The sequence below is a fragment of the Bathycoccus prasinos genome, assembly GCF_002220235.1.
Source record: "Bathycoccus prasinos genomic : Chromosome_15".
NCBI lineage: Eukaryota > Viridiplantae > Chlorophyta > Mamiellophyceae > Mamiellales > Bathycoccaceae > Bathycoccus > Bathycoccus prasinos.
Window position 1 is genome coordinate 496,538 of NC_023994.1, and position 23,298 is coordinate 519,835.

Here is a 23,298-nt window from a genome sequence, read left to right on the forward strand (position 1 = left end):
CGCTGGTTACAACTCGTTAAGCTTGTTATTATTGCTACCATATAAAAGGGAGAAAGGAAGGTGGAAGATAAAACCATATTATTAAGTGGGACGTTTACCTATTATTACTCATTTTTCATCGCTTTGCCCATATCGTTCGCGCTCTCACGACTTCGGTTTGTTTTTCGTCGCTCTTTTTCGTCAACGTGTGCGCCAAGAAAACGCTGTCTCCAACGTTTGAAGAGGTATCTTCGCAACACACGGCTTCGATAACGTCCCCAAAATTACACTCTGCTTTGAACTCGATGATTAACTCTTTCAACTCGTACTCGTCCCGGTACGATTGCGGCACTGACTCTAACAACCATTCCGTGTAGATGCAGTTATTTACGTGTCCATTCATATCTAAATCACTTCTTCTCGTGTAATGCACTACCGGGACCGAGCACTGCGATCCTTCAATCGCACCAATATCTCTCGCATCTGGCAACTTTTCTACTTCGTATTCGCTTCCCATGATTGGTTCGTTGCACCACTGTTGTAATTGAAAATCCTCGACGACTTGCGATGGAATTCGACCCATTCTTCGCGTTTTCAAATTAAACGCTATCCATTGACTCGTAGCCTTACCCACGCGTTTTTCTGTTTCGTTGTTGACCAAATCCCAGTCTCTTCGGGCGGCTACTCTACCTTGCGACTCAAACCACGTCTTTACGACGACTTGGTCGCCCCATTTCGGATATTCAAAGATGTCCAAATGTAATCGCGTGCAGACCCACGCCATGTCCACCTTGCGCATGTCTTCTGGCATAGACTGCGAGCGGCCCCACAAACCTTGGGCATGGTTGCACGCGCACTCCTGGGATATTCTCGCCATGGTACCCATATCTGCCAACTTATTCGGACCAACTTCATCGAAACGAATAGGAAATGTTTCTGTGAACACCCTCCCTTCCTCTGTGAATTCTCTCGCGGCCCAAGTAGGGACTTGTTCTGTTGTATTTTTTGCCTCCTCTTCTTCTTCAACCGCAGAAGCTGCTGCTGCTGCTCCCGTGGCGTTCGTTTTTCTTTTTGTCCTTTCATTTCTTCTTCTAATAACGTTTCTGTTTTTGTTGTTCGTCATCGTAAACGACGACGAAGAAGGAGAAGAAGAAGAAGAAGCCGAGCATTTTGGCGTCCGTCTGTTACTTATTGTCGCCGAGGAAGACGTTCTCGTGCAGCGCGTCAAAGGCATTGTCGAAGAAGAAGAAGAAGAAGAAGAAGAAGAGGAAAAAGTCATCGCTCTCTTCTCTCTATCTCTTTTTTACTAATTTTCTTTCTTTCTCTCTTTTGCCGCGCTCGGTGAGATAGATGATTCGAACGTTTTGCCACCTGTGGTACTGTTTTCGCGCGAACCGATCGAGTTCGAAACTGCCGCGTATCTGTCTGTCTGTGTGATGGAGAAGAGTATGTATGTAAGTGCCGGCGGGTGGGACAAGAGTTTTGTTTTTTATGATGATGGAGTGATGAACTCACAAAACAACACAACATCGAAAAAAGCGCTGACCCCATTTTTTACCACAAGAGCCAGGCCAGTCCCACAAACAAAGCAAAGGAGTGCGTGTGTGTGTTGTCCCTCTTTTTCGTTCGTTTTTCCCCCTTTTTTTTTTGAACAACGAAACGATTACACACGCAGCAAAACACACCATAATAACACAAGCATAAAATATCTTATTTAAAGAATAATGTTTACCTATCTCATACACGGCTTGTGCGAAGGGTGGACGTTTTCGAAACCGGAGATGCGGATTTTAATCGTAGGTTTAGACTCGTCCGGGAAAACCTCCATGTTGGAGAAAATGAAGGAAATGTTTAGCGATTTGCAACCGATTCCAAAAGAACACATCAAACCAACCGTCGGTTTAAACGTCGCGAAAATAGAAGACTTTCTGGGCGTCCAGTGGACGTTTTGGGATTTAGGAGGCTTGGAAAGATTGAGACCGATTTGGTTGAAGTATTATCGAGAATCGCACGGGATTTTTTTCCTCGTCGACTCCACGGACGAGACGAGAATAGACGACGCGAGAGTGGTGTGCAATCGAATGTTGGCGAACACAGATTTGCAAAACGCGCCGGTGTTGATTGTGGCGAATAAAATAGACGAGAGCGGACCGGAAGGATTGACGATGGTGAAAACGGCGTTTGAACACAGCGCTTTGAATAGTAATAGCAACGATACCACTAGTAAAGATGGAAGAACAGACGGGACAACAACGACATCGCTCGCGAAGAATGGTATCCTCGATAATACGAAGAAGAAGAAAAAGAAGAAAGAAGACGCTTCGGCGACGCCGATTGCAAAGAGAGTGATGGGTGCGAGCGCGTTTACCGGAGTAGGCATAAAAGAAGCCGTAGAGTGGATGTGTGACGCAGTGAATGGCTCAGAGCGACAACGAGAATTAGATTTTGTATGAATATCAGTTTGCCGCGCGTGGATTTCAAAAATACATAAAAGTATTACTTCTTTTGCTTCTTGAGCGCCGGACCTCCTGATTCGTTCTTCGAAAAGGAAAAGCACATGGATTTTCCTTCCACGGTCTTGGCGGATTTCTCGTTCAGTTTCCACGTTTTGCTTCCGTCCAAATCACTCCCAGTGAAGTTCTTCAAATCATCCCTGGTTTTTGCATTTACTTTCGCGCAATATCGCGCGGCACAGCCTCGACCAAACTTGGCGTCGAACGTCGAACCTTCGATGACCATGTCGAAAACTTCCACGTTGTTCTCTTCGAGCAACTTTCTGTCCAGAACCTTTGAATACTCCTGAGAGGCCACGTTGAGAATAAAACGCTGCTCTTTTTTACTATCGCTACTTTTGCTACTACTCGTTCGTTCTTGCTCGTCCAAATCTCTAATCAAGCTCTCGGTCATTTCTTTCGACCAAAACGCAGCTAACCCGCCTTTCGTATCTTTGGTTGCTTTCAACCCTTTCGTCTTCATCTCCAGCCTGTATTGTTTTATCAAATCTAACGGTTTCAATAAACCGTACAAAGGATCGACGATCCGCAAATGAGTCTGTAAATAATTCAGCTCTTTCTCGTTCAACGAAGAGCACGATAATCCTTTGTAAGCTGGGCCATCAAAAGCGAACCCGCACGGGTATTCCGTTTGCTTTTCCCAAACTTTGTATCTCTCCAAATTCGTGTTGGCAATCGCAGTCGAGACTTCCAAAGTAGACGCGAGTTGATTGGCACTCATTTTCCTCAGTTCGCTCAATAAAATCTCCATCGTTTTCTGCATGGATGGCGTGGATGTTTTCAAACTCTTCGCGAGCGATTTCGGGACGGTTAGCGTCTTCGCAGGGGAGAGGATGATTAACATGATGATGATGATGATGATTCAGGACGACGATGAGAAGAAGATGTGTCGTTAAATTGTTTCTTTTTCCCTTTTTTCCAAGCAAACAAAAATCGTCGTCAAAGTTTAAAGTAAAAGTAACGCCAATTTTTTTTTCGGAATCATAAGAATACGATGAGTGATGTTGATCAACAAAGGGATGAAGTCACGTTCAAGAAACTCTTCCCTGGATTACAGAGAAGTGGTACACAAATCAGAGCTCCGGAGAGACCAAATCTGAGAGTGATTTGTTTCGCCAACGCGGGAAATGCAGAGGACTTGTTCACGAACGAAGGCTTGGGGGAGCGACGAATCGTGTCTCCTCTGTTGACGTTTTGTAAGAACTACAAAGCGGAGTTGTTGTCGGTGCAATTACCGGGAAGAGGATCCAGACGTAACGAACCGTGGGACGAGCCGAAAATACAAACGGTTATTCGAGAAATTGCACCAACGCTCGCGAACGAATTGCGAGACGTGCCGTACGTCGTCGTCGGTCATTCCGTGGGATGCTGGCTTGCGGTACAACTCGTGGACGTTTTGAAAAGCACATACGGCGTCAATGAGCCGCTACATTTTTTCCTTTCAAACTTCCCAGCGCCGACGATTGAGGACAAAGATAAGCCTTGGCGCAAAAATAAGCACTTATCCGAACGAGAGTTTCAAGACGAATGTCGTCGATGGGACGTTCAAGAAGTGGTGTTCACTGGCATCTGGAAGATTTACCATCCGCTCATGCGCGCGGATTTTTGTCTCTTTGATAGCTACGAGAACGATTTGAAGGAGAAGACGTTCACCTCAGACGTGACTGCGTTTCATGGCACGAACGACAGAATGATCTCAAAAAGTATGGTCGAAAAATGGGAAACGATGACAACCGGCGCGTTTGCGCTCGAAATTGTACAAGGCGGTAACCATTTATTCCCTCTCGAAAAGGAAAGCAAAATCGATTGGTTGAAACGCATCGTTGCAGTCATAGAAGCAAAAGTCATGCCAAGCATCGTCGCTTAAAGAAGGTGAAGACGATTGTTTACTATGAACTACCGTAACGAGTGCAATTACGAGCATTATTTCTTATATATCTACTATCACGTACACCTCCGTTGAACCATCCTCTGCGACGTGAATTTGCATTTCCGAATACGTAATCGCCTTGACTTCCGTGCCTTGTTCGTGCACGCCATCGACGAACAAATCTCCCGCGACAATACCTTCAATCGTCCATCGATTTACTTCTTCTCCTAGATTTCCTTCATTTTCTCGAAACTCGTTGATTTGGATTTTCGTGCACACTAAACTCTCCGTGTGGAACACGAACAACAACTCGTCCAAGAATGCGAATAAGAGCGACTTCAAGTCGTGCGCGGAGCACTCAAATTTTCTATACACTTTCGGCGTTTCCGATATATTATGAAGTGGCGTCATGTAGTCGAACATTCCCAGAGCTGACCAAGCGAACGCGGTGGTGATGGAGTCGCCCCAGCTTTTGATTTGAATATCCGCCGTGTGGTCTTTGTATTCGTATTGATTTTTAGTTGCAGCGGTGGTGTCGTAGCTCACGATTGGTTCTGTCGAAAGAAAACACGCTGTTGTTGTTGTTGCTGTTGTTGTTGCATTCGCGCCCGTTCTCGTCCTCTTATCCCCATCATTAGCATCCCCATCATATTCGCCCTCGTTGGTGGTGTTCATCATCATCACCACCACATTCTTCTTCATGGGTTTGTCGTTTGTTTTCGCTCTCTTCTTCTCGTTTTCTTCGTCTTCATCGTCGTCGTTCTCGACATTCTCAACATTCTTATTCTTCTTCTTTCTCCTTCTCGGTCCTCTCTGTGGTAACGCCTCGTACTCTAGTTTCTTTTCCATTTTCTTGTTGTTGTTGTTGTTATTATTTGTCTGTTAACGAAAGGGCGCGCGCATAAGATTTTAAGTACAACAGAGCAGTGTGTGTGCTTTTTTTCTTTGGCGGCGAAACAGTTCGTTAAATGTCACACACACAACCGATTTGACGCGGGGGACAAAAAGACGAAAAATGACGGACCACAAGACATATAAGAAAAAAACAGGCGAAACGTCGTCACACCGCTCATTCAGTACGCAGTTGTTGCTGTAATCAATTCTTGTGATAACAGAAATATAATACCCATAAACAAACAGTACTAAACATCTCTCCACATACAACAACAACAACAATAACAACAACGATGACTTCAACGAAATCAGACTTCTCCGGTGAAGACGATGAAGCCAACGGCGAAAACGTCCGACCGATCGGGAACCGATTGTCGGAGTTAAGAGACGAGCTCGACTCTTTGAAAGAGTTGCTCGACGAGGAAACCAAAATGAGATTAGACGCGGAAGAGATGGTGGAGCAGTTACAAATGGAGTTACAAAAGACAGAGGAAGAGCTCAAAGAAACCATAGAAGCGGAGGAGAAGACGTATAAGAAAGCGGTGGAGTTTAAAGAAAAAGTACAAGAGATGGACGCTTTGAGAAAAGAGTTGGACGAAGCCAATGAGAAACTGAAAAGGAACGAAACAAGAATCGAATTGCTTCTGAAACAAATACAAGAGACGGAAAAAAGAGACATGAAGAAAATGTTAGAAAAGGAACAACACGTGGAAGAGTTCAAAGCGGACATTAACAAAGTGCACGAAGAAGACTTGCTCGAACTGAAAGAGAAATATTTGAGCGAGTTGAATAGAATCGAAACCGAACGCGAGGAAACGTTCGAGTTGATGAAACAAACGTTAACGGAAGAAATCGAAACGACGACGGAGAAATTGACGGAGGAAATCGAGTTTTATAGAGATCGCGCGAATCGAATGAAGTTAGAACACGAATTTGAAATCGAACAGTTGAAAGAGATGCACGCCATCGAGTCGTACGAGGCGGCGGAGAAAAATTACACGAGAGAACGCGAGGTGATATTCTTAGTGGAGAAGACATCCGAACGGTACGAGGAAACTTTAGATCACGTGCGCGAGTTGCGCAGACTGATTGACAAGGCTGCGGTGCATTACCCTGGCGTAGAAACGATTTTTGAAAACGAGTTCCACACGTTTCGACCGGATACTTCCGGGAAATTGGAAACGGCGACAGTCGCCTTGAAATTATCGGCGACGCCGCCGGTGAAACCAACGGTAGTAGCCAGTAAAAACGGGACGAGTCCGAGAGCTGCAACAGTAGCAACGACACCGACGAAGGTGACTCCTTCGTCCACTACTCCACCCACTGCAGTCGCAGAAGAAGAACCTGCGTCGAGCGTATCGTTCTTCGATTTCCCATCTTTTAGCTTACCCAGATTCTTGTTTTAATAAGAATGCGATATACGACGCCATAATAGTATTTTTGCTTCGAGCACGAAAAAAGACAAAACAAACAGAATCTTTGCCACGGTGGATCCACAAAAAGCAAAGATATTAATCACTTTTAAGACGCCAAAAAACGAACCCAAAATCTCTCTCTCTCTCTGTAACTCTCTCACACACAGAGAGTACCGATCGGTTCGCGCGTTGGAAGACGATGATGTCTTCTACATCCTTCTCGTCGTCGTCGTCGTCGTCGTTAACTTTTTCATCTGCGATCGATGGGAAATGGAATGGAAGAAAAAATAGAGGCGCGAATTTTGCGAGGCATCCTCTTCAAAGAAGTTTGAACCGAAGAAGCGTAAACGGAGCTTTGTCATCATCATCATCATCATCATCATCATCATCATCGTTCGCGATTGAGAAGACGTCTGTCTCTCCAAACGAAGAAGGGAAGCGTTTAAGAGGTGGAGAGACGCGTGAAATTCAATCCTCGATGGTTGCGCGCGAGTTCGAGAAGGAGTTGACCGTGAGAAACAACACCAACACGAAAAATAAAATTACACTCGTCAGCGGGTATTCGAGAAGCATCGAAAACTTGACCCGAGAAATAAACGACACGAACAGAGGAGATGAGATTCAACTTAGCGTTTACGTGTTTGAGCACGGTAAATCGACCGAAAAAGTAATTGAAAGTTTATCGAACGCGTGTAATCGAGGCGTATCGGTTCGCGTAAAAGTTGACGGTTCCGCTGTGTCAAAGTTCACAAGGTGGTGCGAACAGTCGACGACTTTGGTCGAAAAGTTGCGAGAGTTGGAAAAAGAGCGGAACAACGCGAACGAGTTTGAGCTTTTAGAGAGCACGATTCCAACGCACGCGAAGTTCGCGACGTTTAAACGAAAGAATAATGGCGAGTACACCGGAATGTTAGGTGGCATTAACATCGGAGATCGATTTGAGAATTGGCGCGATTTCACGGTTCTCGTCCAAGGCCAAACGCTCGTCGAAGCGTTGGAAAGTTCAGTATCCTCTGGTGCTTCTTTTACTCCTTCTTTGTCGTCGTTGTCGACGTCAAAGTTGTTTGAGAAGTTGCGGTGGCCAAATGGAAAGAAAGATGCAAAGAATAAAGAGGAAATTCACACCAAGTTTGTCTCGAACAATCCAACCGGTTTTTGTCCTTTAGCTTGGGCGTTTCCACGAATAAAAAATTTCCCGGGCACGTTTGGCGTCAAGAAGTCGTTCGAGGAGATTTTGAACGATAGACAGTTTGACGATTACACGTTTTCTATAGCGTACTTAGATTCCTCCGGAGTTGCGATGATTCGCAAAATCATCGACCGAAACGCGAACGTGACAATCTTAATGCCGTGTTTCCCGAACGTGTATCACGATGCGAACAGAAAAGCGTTGGCAAAATTGAAAAAAGTTCACGAGTTGATTAAATTGAGATCGAAAACGTCCGCGCCTCGACTGTCGATCAAATTGTTACCGGAAATGTTACACGCCAAAGCTTTCGTGGCGAAAAGTACGACGAATCCAGACGTAGGCATCGCTTCTTTAGGGAGTTGCAACATGCGACAGCGCTCGTTTGGTCAATTTCAAGAGCTCAACATCATCACGCGAGACGAAAAATTTCGAGAGGATTTAGAAAACGAGCTCTCAAGTATTGCCTTTGCTTCCTTCGATGCGGATGACGAAGATTTCTTGTACGCCGAGCCGAAAGCGTCGGTAGAAGAATTTTTAGGCTAGTTTAGATTAGAATATGTATTGATATTAGATGTACCATGGTAATGTATCTTCTGTAAAACTACGAGTACTCTTTTTCATTCCCGAGGGGGGGGTCGCTTGCGTTCGCCTATTTTTTTACACGGATTGCCTGCCCATACCTCATACTCTGGAATATTCTTCGTAACAACTGATGCAATGCCGACGACGGAGTGTGCGCCTATAGTCACACCATCGACGATTGAAACGTTTGCGCCTATCCACACGTCCTCTCCAATGTGTACTCCTTCTGATTTTACTTTCTGTGAGCGAATGAGTGTTTCTGACTCGTCGAAGTTGTGGTTAAAGGCGAAAATAGAAGTGGACGGGCCTATCCTCGAATCGCTCCCTATCACGATGGGTCCTTCCATGTGACAGTGCTGATTGATCGAAACGTTTTCCCCTACTTCTATGGGCCCGTGTAAATATACGTTCGCTGCTATGCGACAGTTATTATGAAACACAATTTTTCTTCCTCTCTCGGCAAAGACGTTCACATTCACGTCGGCCATAAACGTGTCGTCTCCTATAAACTCTACGGTCTCCAATTCCATAAGCTTTTCCTGCACATCTTTCTGCCACGTTTTGGCGAACGTTTTATGCTTCTCGATGTCGTACAACCACGGCATGTGATTCAATCGTTTCCTTTTCTGTTCATCGTATTTACTCTTTTCATCATCATCATCACTGCTTTTTGTTTCAACTACTTTTTCCGTTCTAATTTTGCTGCTTCGTTTTCTCGACGACGAAAACAAAGCGCGAGAACGAAAGAGCGAAGGACGGAACGGATGTTTGCGCAAAAATAACGCGGGGAGGTGTGCGTGTGATTGCTTCGTTGCGTGTAGTCGTTCTATCATCATCTTAGCGATTTTGAGACTAATGAACTTCTTAATTAAAAAGTGTGGTGTGTCCTTGAACACTCCTGTTGAATTTTCATGTGAGTCCTCAACCCCAAAATCAAAATTCTTTCCTCACTCTTCTGTCATCACACCCAAAGCCCATCTTCATCCTCGCAGGCGTTTAGTTAGTTATTAATATAATAAAAGATGCCATCGACGATGCCATCATCGTCGAGTGATGATGACGAAAAAAGATCGTACTCTTACGACGACGAACGATACGAGGGAAAGAAGACGACGAAAGATAAAAAGGGAGGAGGATACACTTTAAACGAAGGTTTCAAAGCCGATGAGGAAGGGAAAAACAACAACAACAAGTCCCCGTCGTCGTCGTCGGGAAAGAAGAAGAAGAAGAAAACGTCCATCAAAGAAACAGTGTGCGTTTTCGTAGCGTGTTTATTCTTTTGCTCTCTCTGTCTCGCCGTCCAGTCGCGCTCGAAGTGTCTTCCCATCGTCTTTCTTCATCGTCAGACAGCAGCGGTAGACACGCGCATTGTTCAATTCGCTTTTCTCAATTCTTCCCGAAAAAACAAACAAACAAACGGACCAAAAAATGAAAACCTTCGTTCACGCGGTGTTTGTTCTCGGTGTTTACATGGCTTAGCTCACCATTCGACTCACATTGTCTTCTTCTTTACACACACTTGTATATATATGCATACATATAATAACAACAGGTCGAACAAACTCAACTTTGACCGATCTCTCGGCTTTTTACAAGCCTCGAATCCGGTTCGGAAAATGTGCAGTAAAGTTGCAAACTCGATATACTTTTCGCGCGCGATTTTATTCGTCGTGATTTTGAACGGCGTCATTGTCGCGTTGGATACTCCAGATAGAGGGGTGGAAATGTACGGAACGAAGCCACACATTCCAAAAGATGTCACGTTTTGGTTAGGAAACGCGTTCTTAATTTTGTTCGGCTTGGAAGCTATCGTTAAAATAGTAGCGTACGGATTCTTACTCAACGGACCAGACTCGTACATGTGGTCGTATTGGAACGTGTTTGATTTGTTCATCGTCATCACCGGTATCTTGGACGTCATTTTAGACGGAGGCGGATGGATCACGACGTTGAGATTAATGAAATGTTTCCAACCGCTCAAAGCGCTGAGTAAGTATAAAGCGGGAAGAATGGTGATGGATACCGCAGAAAAAGCCTTACCGATGATGATAGACGTAGTACTCTTGCTTCTGTGGTTCGTCATTTTAGCCACGGTTATGGGCGTCATGCTTTTTGGCACGATTATGAGCGGACGCAACTATGAAGACGTTGCAAATTTAGGAGGTGACCCGAAAGAAAGATGTTCATTTCTCGTGTCAAATTACGGAACTGTAGACGGTGTGAGCATATCGCGCTATGATGATGGCGGTGTACCCGGCGACGAGGAGTTATGTTTGAACAGTGATGTCGACACGCTTGTAAAAAACGCAACTCTGCTCGATGGTGTCGAATCAAACGTGTATTGCTGCGATTCTGGCGTTTCACCGTTTGATAATTACTTGAATTTCGACAATTTTGTTCGCGGGATGTTTATCGTTCTTCACGTGATTACAATTGACGGTTGGAACGAACTCGCGTGGCCAGTCGCGAACACGGCGGGGTACGTTCCCGCCATGTCGTACTTTTGCGCCGTCGCCGTTCTAGGTGGGTTCTTCGTGTTTCAGTTATTTACCGCGGTCATTTGCGCTACGTTGGGTGAAGTCGAAGAAGACGATGATCCGGAAGCGCACGAGAAAGAGATGGAAGAGTTGCGAGAGGCGCACGAGAAATCTCTGGAGCCGGAGGAAGCGTACCCTCAACTAGAACACGCGTGCGCGCACAAACCGAGGCAGATGATTTTAGATATAACCAATCATCCAATCTTCCAAAACTTTATCACGTTTACAATTCTCGTGAATACGGGATTGATGTGCGCTAATCACGTGGATAAAACCGATTCGTTCAAGGATGTCGAATTGATCATAGACCTCACGTGTTCGGGCATCTTTCTCTTTGAATTCGTACTCAAACACATTGGATTAGGAGTAGTGCGATACTGGAAGAATAACTGGAACAAATTGGATGGGTTTGTAGTGCTCGTGAGCATCATCGATTTCTCGTTGACCTACGGGATGTCAAATTCAGGAGGCGATGAAGAAGGCGGTACACCAGTCGATTTATCTTTTCTCAGAGTATTCCGCGTGTTTCGTATTTTAAGAACGCTCAAAATCGTGCGAAATAACGCGGAGTTTTCGAAAATCGCAAACTCTGCGATTTCGGCGACGCAAAACATGTGGGTGTTTTTACTCGTGTGGCTCATGTTCTTGGCAATTTTCGCGATTCTCGGAGTGCAACTGTTCGCGGCGAGAGAAAGTTTCGACGAAGAGCGCTTGAGTTTTAAAAACTTTGGATCAGCTTTGATAACCTTATTTGCAGTGTCAACTGGTGAGAATACATTTGAAGTAGCTTGGAGCTCTATGAAAGTAACGAATATCGCCGCCGGCATTTATATGATAATCTGGTGTTTCATCACCACCGCCGTCTTGGCGTTGATTCTCGGTATTCTGATTGACGCGATCGCGTCGGAGACGTTTTTAATAGAAGAAGGTGAATTTCATAAGGAAGGCGCGACAAGTGTCATCGAAGAAATTCGAAAGCGCGCGACTTCCCAGTCCACGCTCGGGAAGACGTTTGTCGAAGAAGAAAATTCCACCGACGACGATGAAAACGGGGAGCATTATTACGCTGCGAAGAGAAGAGCCAAGGCGAAGAAAGAAAAATTGTCAGCTGCAGATTTTGGTCGAGACGATAACGAATCAAGAGTACAGCGTTCGGTCCAAGAAGTTGCCGTTGTCCGACAATGGCTCGTCTCGATCGGATTCGCGCACCATACCGAGGAGAGTCTGAAAATCCAAGAGTCTTTGAGACCAGGTCACGTGGTGCGCGCCCGAAAACGATTAACGTGTTATCGCGAAAGAAGAGTAAAGCAAGCGAAGGAAGAACTGAAAATCGCACGTGAGCACTTGAGCGAAAAACTCGAAAATGTAAGAACGATACCGCGCGCTATGTCCTTGCGTTGTAACGTGATGGATTCAGACGATATTTGGGTTAAGTTTGATCAGGAAAAGATGAATCCGGATTTTGTAAAACCAATCTTTATGCGCGCGCCGGAAAGATTGATGAGCCCGCAAATGCGCGATGTTTGCGAAGATAACTGTCAACAAATACGTAAATATCTTGCAATTGATCCAGTCACGGGCTGGGGTTCTTTTCGATGGAGATGCCTGAAAATTGCTACGAATTTCTGGTTTGATACGCTCATTTTACTCTTGATTATTGCCTCTTCGGCGATGATGGCGACGAACACGCAAAGATGGCCTGTTGCAGGCACGAAAGTTGACGACGCTTACAACTTGATTGATATCATTTTTAACGCTGTTTTCACCTTGGAAATGGTGTTAAAAATGATTGGATATGGCATCTGGAAAGGTCCCGGTGCGTATTTAAAGACAGGCTTCAACCGCCTCGATTGCTTCGTCGTGCTTTCATCTTTAGTCACGTACGCGGTCGGAGACGCGATTCCTGTCAAAACGCTTCGTATTTTGCGCGTATTGAGACCGTTGAGAACGATTCAAAGGCTCCCGGGTTTGAAATTGGTCATCACCGTGATCCTGCAATCTCTTCCTGCCATTAAATACGTGTGCATAATTGGCTTTGGGATGATGATTGTTTTAGGCATCACAGGTATGGAACTATTTCTCGGACAAATGGCTTCGTGCACGTTAGCTGGCGGCGAGGATACACGCGACCCGCTCACTGATAAGAGTAACTTAGACAAAGCAGCGTGTCTCGAACAGGGTGGCGTGTGGCGAGCTAACCGCTTCAATTTCGATAACATCGGCCAAGCTATTATCACAATATTCATCATTTCCACCGGCGATAATTGGCAAGATATCATGTACGTAGCCATGGATTCTACCGGTGACGATACGGCACCAGAACGAGACGCGAACAAAGGTGCCGCTGCATTTTTCGTCTTTTCAATCCTATTTGCCATGATGTTGTGGGCGAACCTTTTTGTGAGTGCATTAGTTGATAATTTTACAACCTTGGCGAGCGCCGGCGTCACTTTAACGACAGAGAAGCAGCGAGAGTGGCAACAAGCCATGTTGATTGCAAATCGCGTGCACACGAATCGCTGGCGAAAAATTGTTCCGAAGAACCCGATGCGCAAGAAAGTTCACTCAATTATCGCAACGGATTGGTTCGATAAACTTTCAATCACCATGATCGTGCTGAATATGTTTGTGTTGATTGCATATCGCGCGAACGGAAGCCAAGCTGAGATGGATTTCCAATCGTACGCTGGGTATATATTTACTGTTTGGTATTGCTTGGAATCTCTTTTTCTCATCACTGGTATGGGATGGTACTTGTATTGGGAGTCCATGTGGAATAAGATTGACTTTGTCGTCGCGTGGAGCGGTGGGCTTGGCGCTATTTTACCGGGTATTCTCCCGTCAAATATTATTCGAATGGTTCGTTTCTTCAGGCTTTTGAAAGTAATACAGGTTTTCAAAGGTTTGAGAACGCTTGTGCTTACCGCAGTCTCTGCCATACCCGGAGTGATTAACGTCTCCGCGTTATCGTTGTTGGTAATTTTCATATTCTCGTGCCTTGGCGTATCTTTGTTTGGAAACGATACCGGTCCTTTCGATGTTACCAAATTAAAATCCATTGGCGAGTACTCGAATTTTAGCAACTTTCAGCGCGCGTTTACGGCGCTCTTCATCGCGTTTTCAGGGAATTGGCAAGGTTTCTTTAACGACTTGTACGTGAAGGAAGACTGCTTCTCGGTTGATGCACCGGAGCCGGGTTCTGAGCCAAAATGTTCCCCGGATATTGCCAGTGCGTTCTTCTTCGTGATCTACGTCGTTCTATCGATATTCCTTTTTGGAAACTTATTCGTGGCTATTCTACTAGAGCGTTTTACGTTTGCTCACGGCGAGGAAATTGATGAAGATGATGACGACGATGACGACAACGAAGGCGAAGGAGACGGGAAAAGAGATGAAAACGACGAACCGTACGAAGGAGGGCCAATTCAAGTCATCATAGCTTCGGTGCGCTTAAGGCAAATTTTACGAATGTTTTCTCAAAAGATAAAATCAAAACAAGAGCTCTATGTTAAAGGCCTGAAAGAAGGTGGCTCGAGCTTCTTGCAACAACGATCTATGAACCAGGAGGAGAACAACAACACGTCGTCGACGTTGGGAAATCTTGCTTCTTCGGTGCCTTCATCCACAGATAACAGCAAAACGAAGGTTTATGTTTCGTCGCCATCTTTTTCTCGACAGTTCACGTTGCGCGAAAGTGCGGAAACGCCAAAAGCGAACGAAAGCTACGCGGAATGGAAGGCGCGAAAGAAGAAAGCAGCGGCTTCATAACTCATTATTATTAGTCCCAACTCCATTTAATTTATTTTTTTACTATATGCGCTTATATTACTAAAATCGAAAAGTTTCTAGCTACTAATTCGTTTGCTGTTGTTGTATTTGTTGTTGTTGTTGTTGAAAGCGCAATTGTATTTGTTGTTGTTGCTGCGCAGCAGCGGCAGCTTTTGATGCGAGCGCAAATGCCGTTTCGGCTTTGCGCACATCGGCCATCTTTTGCCGCTCTTCTTGAGCTATTTTACGGAGCTCGCTCGATTTAGCATCGAGAACAATTCGAGTTTCCTCGGATACGAGACGTTCTATTAAGAACTCTTCGGCTTTGGATAAAACGTTCGCCGACGTTGAATCTTCGTCTGAGTGTCTTTGCAACCGCGCGCAACTTTGTTCGCACACTTCGAGTCCTTTGTGTAGTGTTCGAAGCTCTTTAAGCAAACCGTCATCAACTCTATTCATACGAAACGCAAACCCGCTACGTAAAACGTTCTCTTCCGTGAGCAAAGCGTAAGCTTCATTCAGTCGTCTTCTCTTTACTTTCTGTTCGTTTTCGTTGTTCTCACTCGCTTTCCTCTCCTCTCCTTCTTCCTTTTTGTCTTCCTCTTTTTCTTTTTCTTCCTCTTCTTTTGTGCTGAATCCTTCCTTCTCGGCTATTAACATCCCGACAGCCTCGCGCAACAGTCGCAACTTCTTCCTCCTCGCGTTCTTGTTTTTATTGTCTTCGTCGTCGTCGACCATCAAAGAAGAAGGAAAAGAAGGGTCAAACTGAAACAAACCTCTCTGGTCGGCGAACGCGTGAAACGGCATCAACGTTTCGAGCACGTCCTTGGCCGTCCGAAAGAAATCGTCTTTCTTTTTATCTCCTTTTCCTCCTTCTTTGCTTTTAAACTTTAAACGCACAGAGATGGCTTTCTTGGCGTCTATCAGAGCTCTTTCCGAGGCAATAGACGCCGCTTTATTCACGTCCTGTGGGTTTGGAATCATCTTTCTTTGAGGGAGTTGTTGTTGTTGTTGTTGTTGTTGTTGGGGTACAGGAGGAGCGAGTGGAGGCGTTGCATTTGCAACTTCTACTGCGGGAGCCGGTGCCGCAGGAGGAGGAGGGTCCACCTGCATCATCGCTTGGTCTTTCTCCTCGGGTTCTTTCTTGACCTCGTGTTCCTGCTTTTCCTCGCCGCCGTTGGCGACAGTCATCGTCATCTTCTTTGTTTTGTCGAGAATTGAATAAATGAGTTTTCGAGGAAAAATCAAATTCTTTCGGCACAAATTTTTAAGAAGAGAATATAACACGCTCGAGCGCACACAACAACAACAACAACAACAACATATCATGACGTTCTTTTCATCGGCGTCGTCAAACCTATCCTCATCGTTTGTATCTTCTTCTTCTTCTTCTTCTTCTTATTGTCATTCTTTTCGCGCGAGCGAACAACAGAAACACGCACTAAAGGTGATTATCCAAAACTGTCGACGACGACAACAATGTCGTCCTAGTCGTTTAAGCAGTGCTCAGAGAGGTAGCGGTAACAGTAGCATCGATGAAGGAGTGAAGAGAGCGGAAGAGGAGGAAGAAGAGGAACAAGAAGGTGAAGTGAAAGGCACGGAAGAGCTCTTGATGTCTGATTCGTTCGATGAGGCCGATTTGCAAGCGCGGGAAAGGAGGCAGATGCCGAAAACACCCGAAGAAATGAAAGCGAGTCTCACGATGATGATGGAAACAAAAACTGAAAAAGAGCACGAGGATAAAAAAACAACAAGCCCAGAGAGCGGGAGCGGCGGCGGAGGGTTGAAGAAAAATCTCGCCTTGGTAACGGACGAAAACGAATTGAACATGCTTTTGCGGGTGTTACCATCGAGAATTCGCGAGCAATTGCATAAACACGAAAGAAAACTTGAACTCATCGAAGTCGTCATGGACGTCGGGAGAGTGCCCTTGGCGAGATTCCCGGAAGGCCCTGCGGAGCCGTTGTATTCGAAAGAGAGCCTGAAGAAATTCGATGTCTGGGACGCAGAAAGCTCGAAAATTACCATGGATGACATCGACGAAGCCGTGCGCTTACTCGGTGAAGTTGGCGGAGATAACCGAGCGGGAATTGATGGTACTTTACACCGTATCTCGATGATTAGAAACAGAAGAGGAACCGTGATTGGTTTGACGTGTCGAGTTGGACGAGCGGTCAAAGGCGCGGCTGAATTATGTAAAGACTTAGTGAGCTCAGAAGAATCGAGCTCGGTACTATTACTAGGTCCACCCGGTGTGGGCAAAACGACGGCTATTCGCGAAATGTCCAGGTTGTTATCGGCGGATTTTAATCAAAGAGTTGTCATCGTGGACACTTCGAATGAAATCGGCGGCGACGGCGACGTGGCGCATCCTGGCGTAGGAAACTCCAGGCGCATGCAAGTAGCGGATCCGAAACTCCAACACGCAGTGTTAATAGAAGCAGTGGAGAACCACACGCCGCAAGTCGTTATTGTTGACGAGATTGGTACGGAGGAGGAAGCAATGGCTGCGCGAACTATATCAGAACGAGGGGTGAAAATGATTGCCACCGCGCACGGTCACACGTTAGAAAATGTCTTGAAGAACCCATCTCTTTGTGATTTAGTTGGCGGGGTCCAATCCGTCACGCTTGGCGACGACGAAGCGCGAAGAAGACGCGGGCAGAAAACAATTTTGGAGCGAGAAGGTCCGCCAACCTTCAGCATTGCCGTAGAGATGCTCGACATCGGACTCTGGAGGGTGCATACGGACGTGGCGTCGTCCGTAGATGCACTTTTAGCCGGGCAAGCTCCGTTTACCGAATTGCGAGCGCTTCGAGAGGACGGTATAGTCGTACAAGTTCCCGAGTTTCGCGAAAACTCTCGATCGTATGCATCAAATAGCGGGCCAGGAGCATCTGCTCCCAAATTTGGTGTCGGCGCGATGCAATATCGATCCCGTCCGGGTTCGGCGTCAACTTCCACTTCTTCGTCGTACGGTAATCGATCCTCTCTTGCGACCGAAGCGGCTGTCACGAAACAATTTAACACGCCCCCGAATGTTAGTGAAGCGTACGGGTCGTCTGGGTACTTGGGTGCAGATGAAAGAGACTCTGGATTGCGACGGAAAGCGCCTCGGCCGTCGGCACCTCCACCGTTGACTTCAGCTGGATATGTGGCGCAAGAAATCGCCAACGCAGCACTTCTTCGAGAACGTAAATCATCCGCATCAGAGGCAGCAGATGTTATGATGAATCGACGTCTCAGTGGGGATCGTTCCGTAAAAGAAAGTATGGAAAACAACGATGAAGATGAGGACGACGAGGATGACGAAGACGACGACGACGACGACTATTCAAACGGAAACAGCGACGAAGAGGCGGTTCTGTGCGTCTTTCCGTTTGAATTGAACGAAAGTGAAGTTAGAAAGGTTTTCTTAGAGCTCGGATTCGAAACTTTAATTCATCTGGTGAGTCGTTTGGAGGATGCAGATGCAATTTTGGGCGTAAAAACTCGCGTAAAGAGTGCGAAGTGGTTACGGCACGCGGCAAGATCGAGAGGTATTCCAATTTATGCCATGAAAACGGAACGCCCGGTGAGTTTAATTAAGGCTGCGCGTGCGATGCTAGGCGAATCAGATATCAGCGCATCAGAGGACGATGCGCATTAACGTTTTGAATCGTTTTTAGTAGATTTATCATTACCATGCCCGTAGTAGTTAGTAATCTGTAGTGTTGTACCCTTTGCCTTTTTGAAAAACAAAATATTTTCATTTTCTATAGACATAAGTTTGTGTAATCTCCACAGCAATCTCCCGTAGATACACACATTGAATCACAGCAGCACACATTTGATTCATCTGTGTAATCACACAAACCGCAGATGTTTGGAAGCTGTACTTGGCAACTACCGATGTGCGTGTTCTGTGGCGGCGACGGAGGCGAAGAAGAAAACGTAAGTGGTGGCGGTGGTATTGTTGTTGTAGGAGCGGATGACGGAGGCGATTCAGGTGGCGGAGGACTCTTTAAATCGACAGAAGTTGACGGTGGTGGCGGTCTCGTTTGATATAGCCAACTGAATTCGGTGACGCGCCGCGGAGCTGGAGGTGGCCTGGGAGGAGGCGGAGGCGGAGACGGAGAGCTCACATCTGGAAAATAGTCGCCGTCAAAGTCTTCGTTCGCTTCGCTCTGCTTAACTTCGTACAATAACAGTTGAGAACTGTGATAACGTTCGATTGGATGTAAGACGCGATCGATAAGAATCAACTTCGCCCCGTTGTGCGATTGCGCGACGTTCGATTTGATTATTAGAGCCGCGCGTTCTGTTTCACCAGACGCAAAGTTTCGGTTCGTCGTAAAGGCACTGCTTCGTTGCACAACGTTATTAACTCGCTCTTCCCTCGATAAAAAGTATTGTATTGAACAAAAATAGGAAAAGTCACCGCAACAATCACCATTTTGAACGCACGCTTCGTCGCAACAACACGTTTTCAGTTCAATGTTATCGCAAGTACCACACCTGTTTAAGCAGGTGGAAGACGTCGTGTCCATATTTTCCATAGTTGATGCTGACGAAGAAGATGCGTTCGTGCTAACGGCTTCGTTTTCCTCATTATAAGGAACAATATCGATTGGTCGCAGCATAGCGCGCGCAGATAATGTCGTATCTTTGCAGTACTTTGAATATAACGCATTTGTTGTCGAAACGCTGTGAAATGAAAACGACTCGCAGACGCTTTTATCGATTGGCGAGACTGATCGAAATAAAGGAGCTTGTCTCCGGACTGCTAAAGCGTGTGCGCCTGGATGTGGATATGTATTGATTTCTCCATTTTGCGAAAGCAATATTTCGAGCGCTTCCATTTCACCAAGTTCGGAGATTAACTTCACTTCATTCATTAGCATTGAGAGATCAATCGAGGACGAATACAAATGCGCTCGGGCGACATTTCTTAATGTCGCTTGCGTAGCCGAAAATGAATGCTCATCGTACTCCGAGCTATTACGTCCGTTTCGTTCTCTCAGGGTAGATCGGAGAAATAAAAATGCTGCGTCGATGGGCGCAAACACCGTGATTGGTTTCTGTAACGCTTGTAGTCTCAAGACTTCACCGCTTGATTCGAGAATACGAGAAAACTTCCGCAAGTTTCTGTTTGTGGTTATTTTTGTCGCGATAGAGTTTACGCATCGGTACGCGTTGGGAAGTAGCATAGATTGACACCATTTATAGGCATCGTAAAAGCAAGCGTGTTGAATGAGGTATGCAGTTTTGTTCGACTCCCTGAATTTATCTTCGTCGAGCATTATAAATCCACATTTTCCAAACTGCTCCCCGTTTTTTACCGCAGAGCTTCCCAAAGCAATATCGCCCGAGACAACGCGTCTCAAATTCTGTAATCCATCGAGTGAACGTAAATTTTTCGTCGCGTTTAAGTCCAATCTACCCTCTACGACTTGCAAAGACATGAAGTTGGATATACGCCTTATGCTTTCGCTCGATATTACGAAGTCTTTCCCGACGTGCCAAAGGTTTCTGAAACATCCAATCTCAAGAACTTCTAAACTTTTCGAAGCGCTGATTATGAACGACCCACCAACAGATTCAAGGGACGGAAACGCTGTCGATTCAACTCTTTGATGCACTCCTGAGACGTGGAGTTCGAAGTTTTGACCAACTTTTTCAAGATTCGCCGCCGCGTTTCGCATGCTTCTCCTCAGGGAGAACGTCGAGGAAGATGACGTATCAATATAGACGAACGATCCGCGAATGATTCGCAAGTTTGGTAAGAAATCGTCTCGCGATGATAATACATCGCTGTTCGTAATCGTCAAGTTTCCTTTGACGTACATCAAAGAAGAAAGGATATCGCCTGTATTTTCGTAGTTATCGAATACGGTCAAGCTCCCAACACTCCTAAGTTTGTGAAAAATAGAACTTCGTTCACTCGAATCAAACGTGCCAGTCAGCGAAAGTTTCCCACTGATGTGCGTAACGTTACTCGCAATCGCGTCTCTGTTATCCGTACTTTCAGTTTCATTCATATAATCATTAGCTCCGTATAGGATCATTCGAAAACCGCTCCGTCTCGTGGAGGAAACGAAAACGTCACCGTTGTAGGAGAAACTTGCAACTCGTTCACCTAAAAGAAAGAGTGAAAAAAGGATGAAACGCGCGCATCGAGGCCAACAAGTTAGCAGCACCATCGACATTCTCCTCATATTTGGCAACGCGAGCAGACGATATTCTATCTTTAAGTCTTCATTCGCGCCGCTTAGATAGAATATAAAAAAAGCAGGCGTTTTTTTAAAATGCGGATTTGAAAGTCACAAAAAGTCACACAAATTTAGGGGATTAAATGAAAATATTTTTGCGCGCTTTATCGTATTTCGTTCTTAAAGGTTGGGCTACACACGCCTTACCGCGGCGTTCGGTACCGTACAATGCATGTGTTATACACAACACTCATGAGACTAACCGCTATTAACTATCAAGATCTTTTCGTTTTCTCGCAAGATATCGCTCACGAGCACTCTTAGCCTTCTCCTCCCTATCTACTTGCTTTTGAGCCGCAACTTGCTCTCTGACAGCCGCTTCTTTTTGCACGTTATCTTTACTCTTTTCTTCTACTAGTCTCTTGTCGTCACCTGTGGTTCTTTCTATCGTATTCGCTGGAAGTTTATTCTCATCGCCGCGGGAGACTTTTGTCTTTTGATCGATCGTTTCTATCGCTTTCGCCTTTTCTTCTTCCTTCTTCTCGTTTTGCGCAACAACTGCTGGCGAATGAACGAGTTTAGGCTCGGGTGCTTTCCTGGAGTGCGTCGCGGTATCACCCCCAGTTGCTACGTTTCTATTCATTAAGTTCGCATAGAACGACGTCATATCGGATTTCCCTTGTACCTCTCGTTCCTTTTCTCTCTGTTCGCGCTCGAGCTCTTCTTTCTTCCACTTTTCGTCTTCCTCCAACTTCTTCCTGTACGCGGACGTTATGAACTTTTCTTTGTCTCCGTACAGCTCGTCCTCCTTCTCGCGTTCTTTCATCAATCGTCTCTCGTAAGTAACATCCTGTTCACGCTTCCTGAAATCAGCCGCTTCTTTCAGTTGAGCGATGTACCTCGATTTCCGTTCGATTTTTTCCCCGTCTTTTTCTCGCAAAGTAGCTTCTCTTCCTTTTTTAATATCAGTTAATGCATCGTCGTATGCGAACACGTTCGGGTCTTCTTTCAAAGCCTTCTCGTAGATTTCCTTAGCTTCGGCGTCTCCCTTTGCTTGTGCGGCTTCTTGCTGTCGTTTAATCTCCTCGTTGTGTCGTTTTTTCGCTCTCTCTGCTTCGCTCATCGTGCCGTTTCTGTTGTCGTCGTTTTCTTCGTCGCTGCTTTCATCGTTCGCGAAAAGATTTACAAGCTTCGGCTTCTTTTTGTTTTTCGAAGAAGAAGCTTTCGCGGCGGGGTTCAAACCGTACTTCAACTTTGTCGTGAAGTCCATTCTTCTTCTTCTTCTTCGTCTTCTTCTTCTTGTTGTTATCGATGGTGTTATGTTTTGTTCATACGTGTATGTTCTTTGGGGGTGTATAAAATTTGAGAACAATTTGAAGAGCTCTAGTTCGTCACTTTTCGAAAAGAGCTCTGTTTCTCTTCCTCACAAGTCATCATCATCGTCATCATCATGCGTGCGCTCTCCTCGTTGAGCGCATCCACATCGCGCGTTGCAACAAAAGCGCAAAGACGAAGAGGACAAAATTCAACAATAATGAGAGCGACGACGAATGAGAACGATGATGATGGAGACGGAAAGAGAGGAAACAACAGAGATGGAAGGACAGGAAAGAAGGGGAAGGACATCTCGCCGCTGTCTGAGTTGCAAAGATTATCAGAGGAGCAACCGCGAGAGTGGACGGAAAGTTACAACAAAATCACTTTGGACGATGAGGAGGAGGAGGAAGGAAGAGCGAAAAACAAAACCGACGAAGACGAGGACGACGAGGATGAACCAAAAACGAAATTATTGAGTGGGGAGTGGTTAGAGAATGAAAAAACCAGCGAAGCGACGGCACTGGCGAACGAAGCATTGGTCATGTTTGCTGCTTCTTTCGTACTCGGTCCTTTACTCGATCATCAACACTCTCGCTTTGACGTCTTGCACTACGCGCATCCGGTGTATTTAGATATGAACATCATCCTAGCTCCCATTCTTCACAATCCGCTGTCCGAGCAGTTTATTAGCGTATTCTCGGGTCCTATTGGATTCTTCTTCGTCGGCGAGTCTGGAACGATCGAAACGGATTGGTGGGTAGGACCACTTTTTGGCGTAGCTGGCATAATTATGGGCTTAGGGACGACGACGCTGGATTCGATATTTCTTAGAAATGGCGTGAAAGCTCGACGCATCAAGGAAATTGAAGGTAACTTACAGCCAATACGAACGAAAGCTTTGATAGCAAAATCTCCCGCAAAACCTGCGGGTGGATGGGAGCCTTCCTGGGGATTTACGCTTGCTTCAATATCGTTCTTCGCGTTACAATACGCCGCGTCGTCCGCAGCAGGTCTAAGCTGGTCACTTGGGTAAAATTTGACGG

At 45.7% G+C, this 23,298-nt stretch overlaps 14 protein-coding genes across 14 annotated transcripts; 7 read left to right on the plus strand and 7 right to left on the minus strand.

Moving 5' to 3' along the window:
• Positions 1–115: 115 nt before the first annotated feature.
• Bathy15g02610 (predicted protein) lies at positions 116–1,102 on the minus strand (the record flags this gene model as incomplete). Its single annotated transcript, XM_007508805.1, has 1 exon — positions 116–1,102. One exon carries the CDS (start codon positions 1,100–1,102, stop codon positions 116–118), a length of 987 nt encoding a protein of 328 aa, XP_007508867.1.
• Positions 1,103–1,703: 601 nt separating this feature from the next.
• Bathy15g02620 (ADP-ribosylation factor-related protein 1) lies at positions 1,704–2,421 on the plus strand (the record flags this gene model as incomplete). The annotated part of the gene is made up of 2 exons (XM_007508893.1): positions 1,704–2,374; positions 2,406–2,421. The coding sequence occupies 2 exons, from the start codon at positions 1,704–1,706 to the stop codon at positions 2,419–2,421; spliced, it is 687 nt and encodes a 228-aa protein (XP_007508955.1).
• A 54-nt stretch (positions 2,422–2,475) lies between these two features.
• Positions 2,476–3,243, minus strand: Bathy15g02630 (conserved hypothetical protein; the record flags this gene model as incomplete). Its single annotated transcript, XM_007508773.1, has 1 exon — positions 2,476–3,243. One exon carries the CDS (start codon positions 3,241–3,243, stop codon positions 2,476–2,478), a length of 768 nt encoding a protein of 255 aa, XP_007508835.1.
• Positions 3,244–3,334: 91 nt separating this feature from the next.
• On the plus strand, positions 3,335–4,359 carry Bathy15g02640 (Thioesterase; the record flags this gene model as incomplete). The annotated part of the gene is made up of 2 exons (XM_007508926.1): positions 3,335–3,378; positions 3,510–4,359. The coding sequence occupies 2 exons, from the start codon at positions 3,335–3,337 to the stop codon at positions 4,357–4,359; spliced, it is 894 nt and encodes a 297-aa protein (XP_007508988.1).
• A 63-nt stretch (positions 4,360–4,422) lies between these two features.
• Bathy15g02650 (archease) lies at positions 4,423–5,211 on the minus strand (the record flags this gene model as incomplete). Its single annotated transcript, XM_007508887.1, has 1 exon — positions 4,423–5,211. One exon carries the CDS (start codon positions 5,209–5,211, stop codon positions 4,423–4,425), a length of 789 nt encoding a protein of 262 aa, XP_007508949.1.
• Positions 5,212–5,549: 338 nt separating this feature from the next.
• On the plus strand, positions 5,550–6,662 carry Bathy15g02660 (unknown protein; the record flags this gene model as incomplete). The annotated part of the gene is made up of 1 exon (XM_007508809.1): positions 5,550–6,662. The coding sequence occupies one exon, from the start codon at positions 5,550–5,552 to the stop codon at positions 6,660–6,662; it is 1,113 nt and encodes a 370-aa protein (XP_007508871.1).
• Positions 6,663–6,873: 211 nt separating this feature from the next.
• Bathy15g02670 (predicted protein) lies at positions 6,874–8,403 on the plus strand (the record flags this gene model as incomplete). Its single annotated transcript, XM_007508709.1, has 1 exon — positions 6,874–8,403. The coding sequence occupies one exon, from the start codon at positions 6,874–6,876 to the stop codon at positions 8,401–8,403; it is 1,530 nt and encodes a 509-aa protein (XP_007508771.1).
• A 74-nt stretch (positions 8,404–8,477) lies between these two features.
• Bathy15g02680 (hexapaptide repeat-containing transferase) lies at positions 8,478–9,047 on the minus strand (the record flags this gene model as incomplete). The annotated part of the gene is made up of 1 exon (XM_007508682.1): positions 8,478–9,047. One exon carries the CDS (start codon positions 9,045–9,047, stop codon positions 8,478–8,480), a length of 570 nt encoding a protein of 189 aa, XP_007508744.1.
• Positions 9,048–9,476: 429 nt separating this feature from the next.
• Positions 9,477–14,747, plus strand: Bathy15g02690 (calcium channel, voltage-dependent, T type, alpha 1G subunit; the record flags this gene model as incomplete). The annotated part of the gene is made up of 1 exon (XM_007508872.1): positions 9,477–14,747. One exon carries the CDS (start codon positions 9,477–9,479, stop codon positions 14,745–14,747), a length of 5,271 nt encoding a protein of 1,756 aa, XP_007508934.1.
• Positions 14,748–14,831: 84 nt separating this feature from the next.
• Bathy15g02700 (unknown protein) lies at positions 14,832–15,944 on the minus strand (the record flags this gene model as incomplete). Its single annotated transcript, XM_007508885.1, has 1 exon — positions 14,832–15,944. The coding sequence occupies one exon, from the start codon at positions 15,942–15,944 to the stop codon at positions 14,832–14,834; it is 1,113 nt and encodes a 370-aa protein (XP_007508947.1).
• A 130-nt stretch (positions 15,945–16,074) lies between these two features.
• On the plus strand, positions 16,075–18,396 carry Bathy15g02710 (predicted protein; the record flags this gene model as incomplete). The annotated part of the gene is made up of 1 exon (XM_007508700.1): positions 16,075–18,396. One exon carries the CDS (start codon positions 16,075–16,077, stop codon positions 18,394–18,396), a length of 2,322 nt encoding a protein of 773 aa, XP_007508762.1.
• Positions 18,397–18,502: 106 nt separating this feature from the next.
• Bathy15g02720 (predicted protein) lies at positions 18,503–20,935 on the minus strand (the record flags this gene model as incomplete). Its single annotated transcript, XM_007508896.1, has 1 exon — positions 18,503–20,935. One exon carries the CDS (start codon positions 20,933–20,935, stop codon positions 18,503–18,505), a length of 2,433 nt encoding a protein of 810 aa, XP_007508958.1.
• Positions 20,936–21,206: 271 nt separating this feature from the next.
• Positions 21,207–22,208, minus strand: Bathy15g02730 (predicted protein; the record flags this gene model as incomplete). The annotated part of the gene is made up of 1 exon (XM_007508791.1): positions 21,207–22,208. One exon carries the CDS (start codon positions 22,206–22,208, stop codon positions 21,207–21,209), a length of 1,002 nt encoding a protein of 333 aa, XP_007508853.1.
• Positions 22,209–22,388: 180 nt separating this feature from the next.
• Positions 22,389–23,157, plus strand: Bathy15g02740 (predicted protein; the record flags this gene model as incomplete). The annotated part of the gene is made up of 2 exons (XM_007508873.1): positions 22,389–23,093; positions 23,125–23,157. The coding sequence occupies 2 exons, from the start codon at positions 22,389–22,391 to the stop codon at positions 23,155–23,157; spliced, it is 738 nt and encodes a 245-aa protein (XP_007508935.1).
• Between the last annotated feature and the right edge of the window lie 141 nt (positions 23,158–23,298).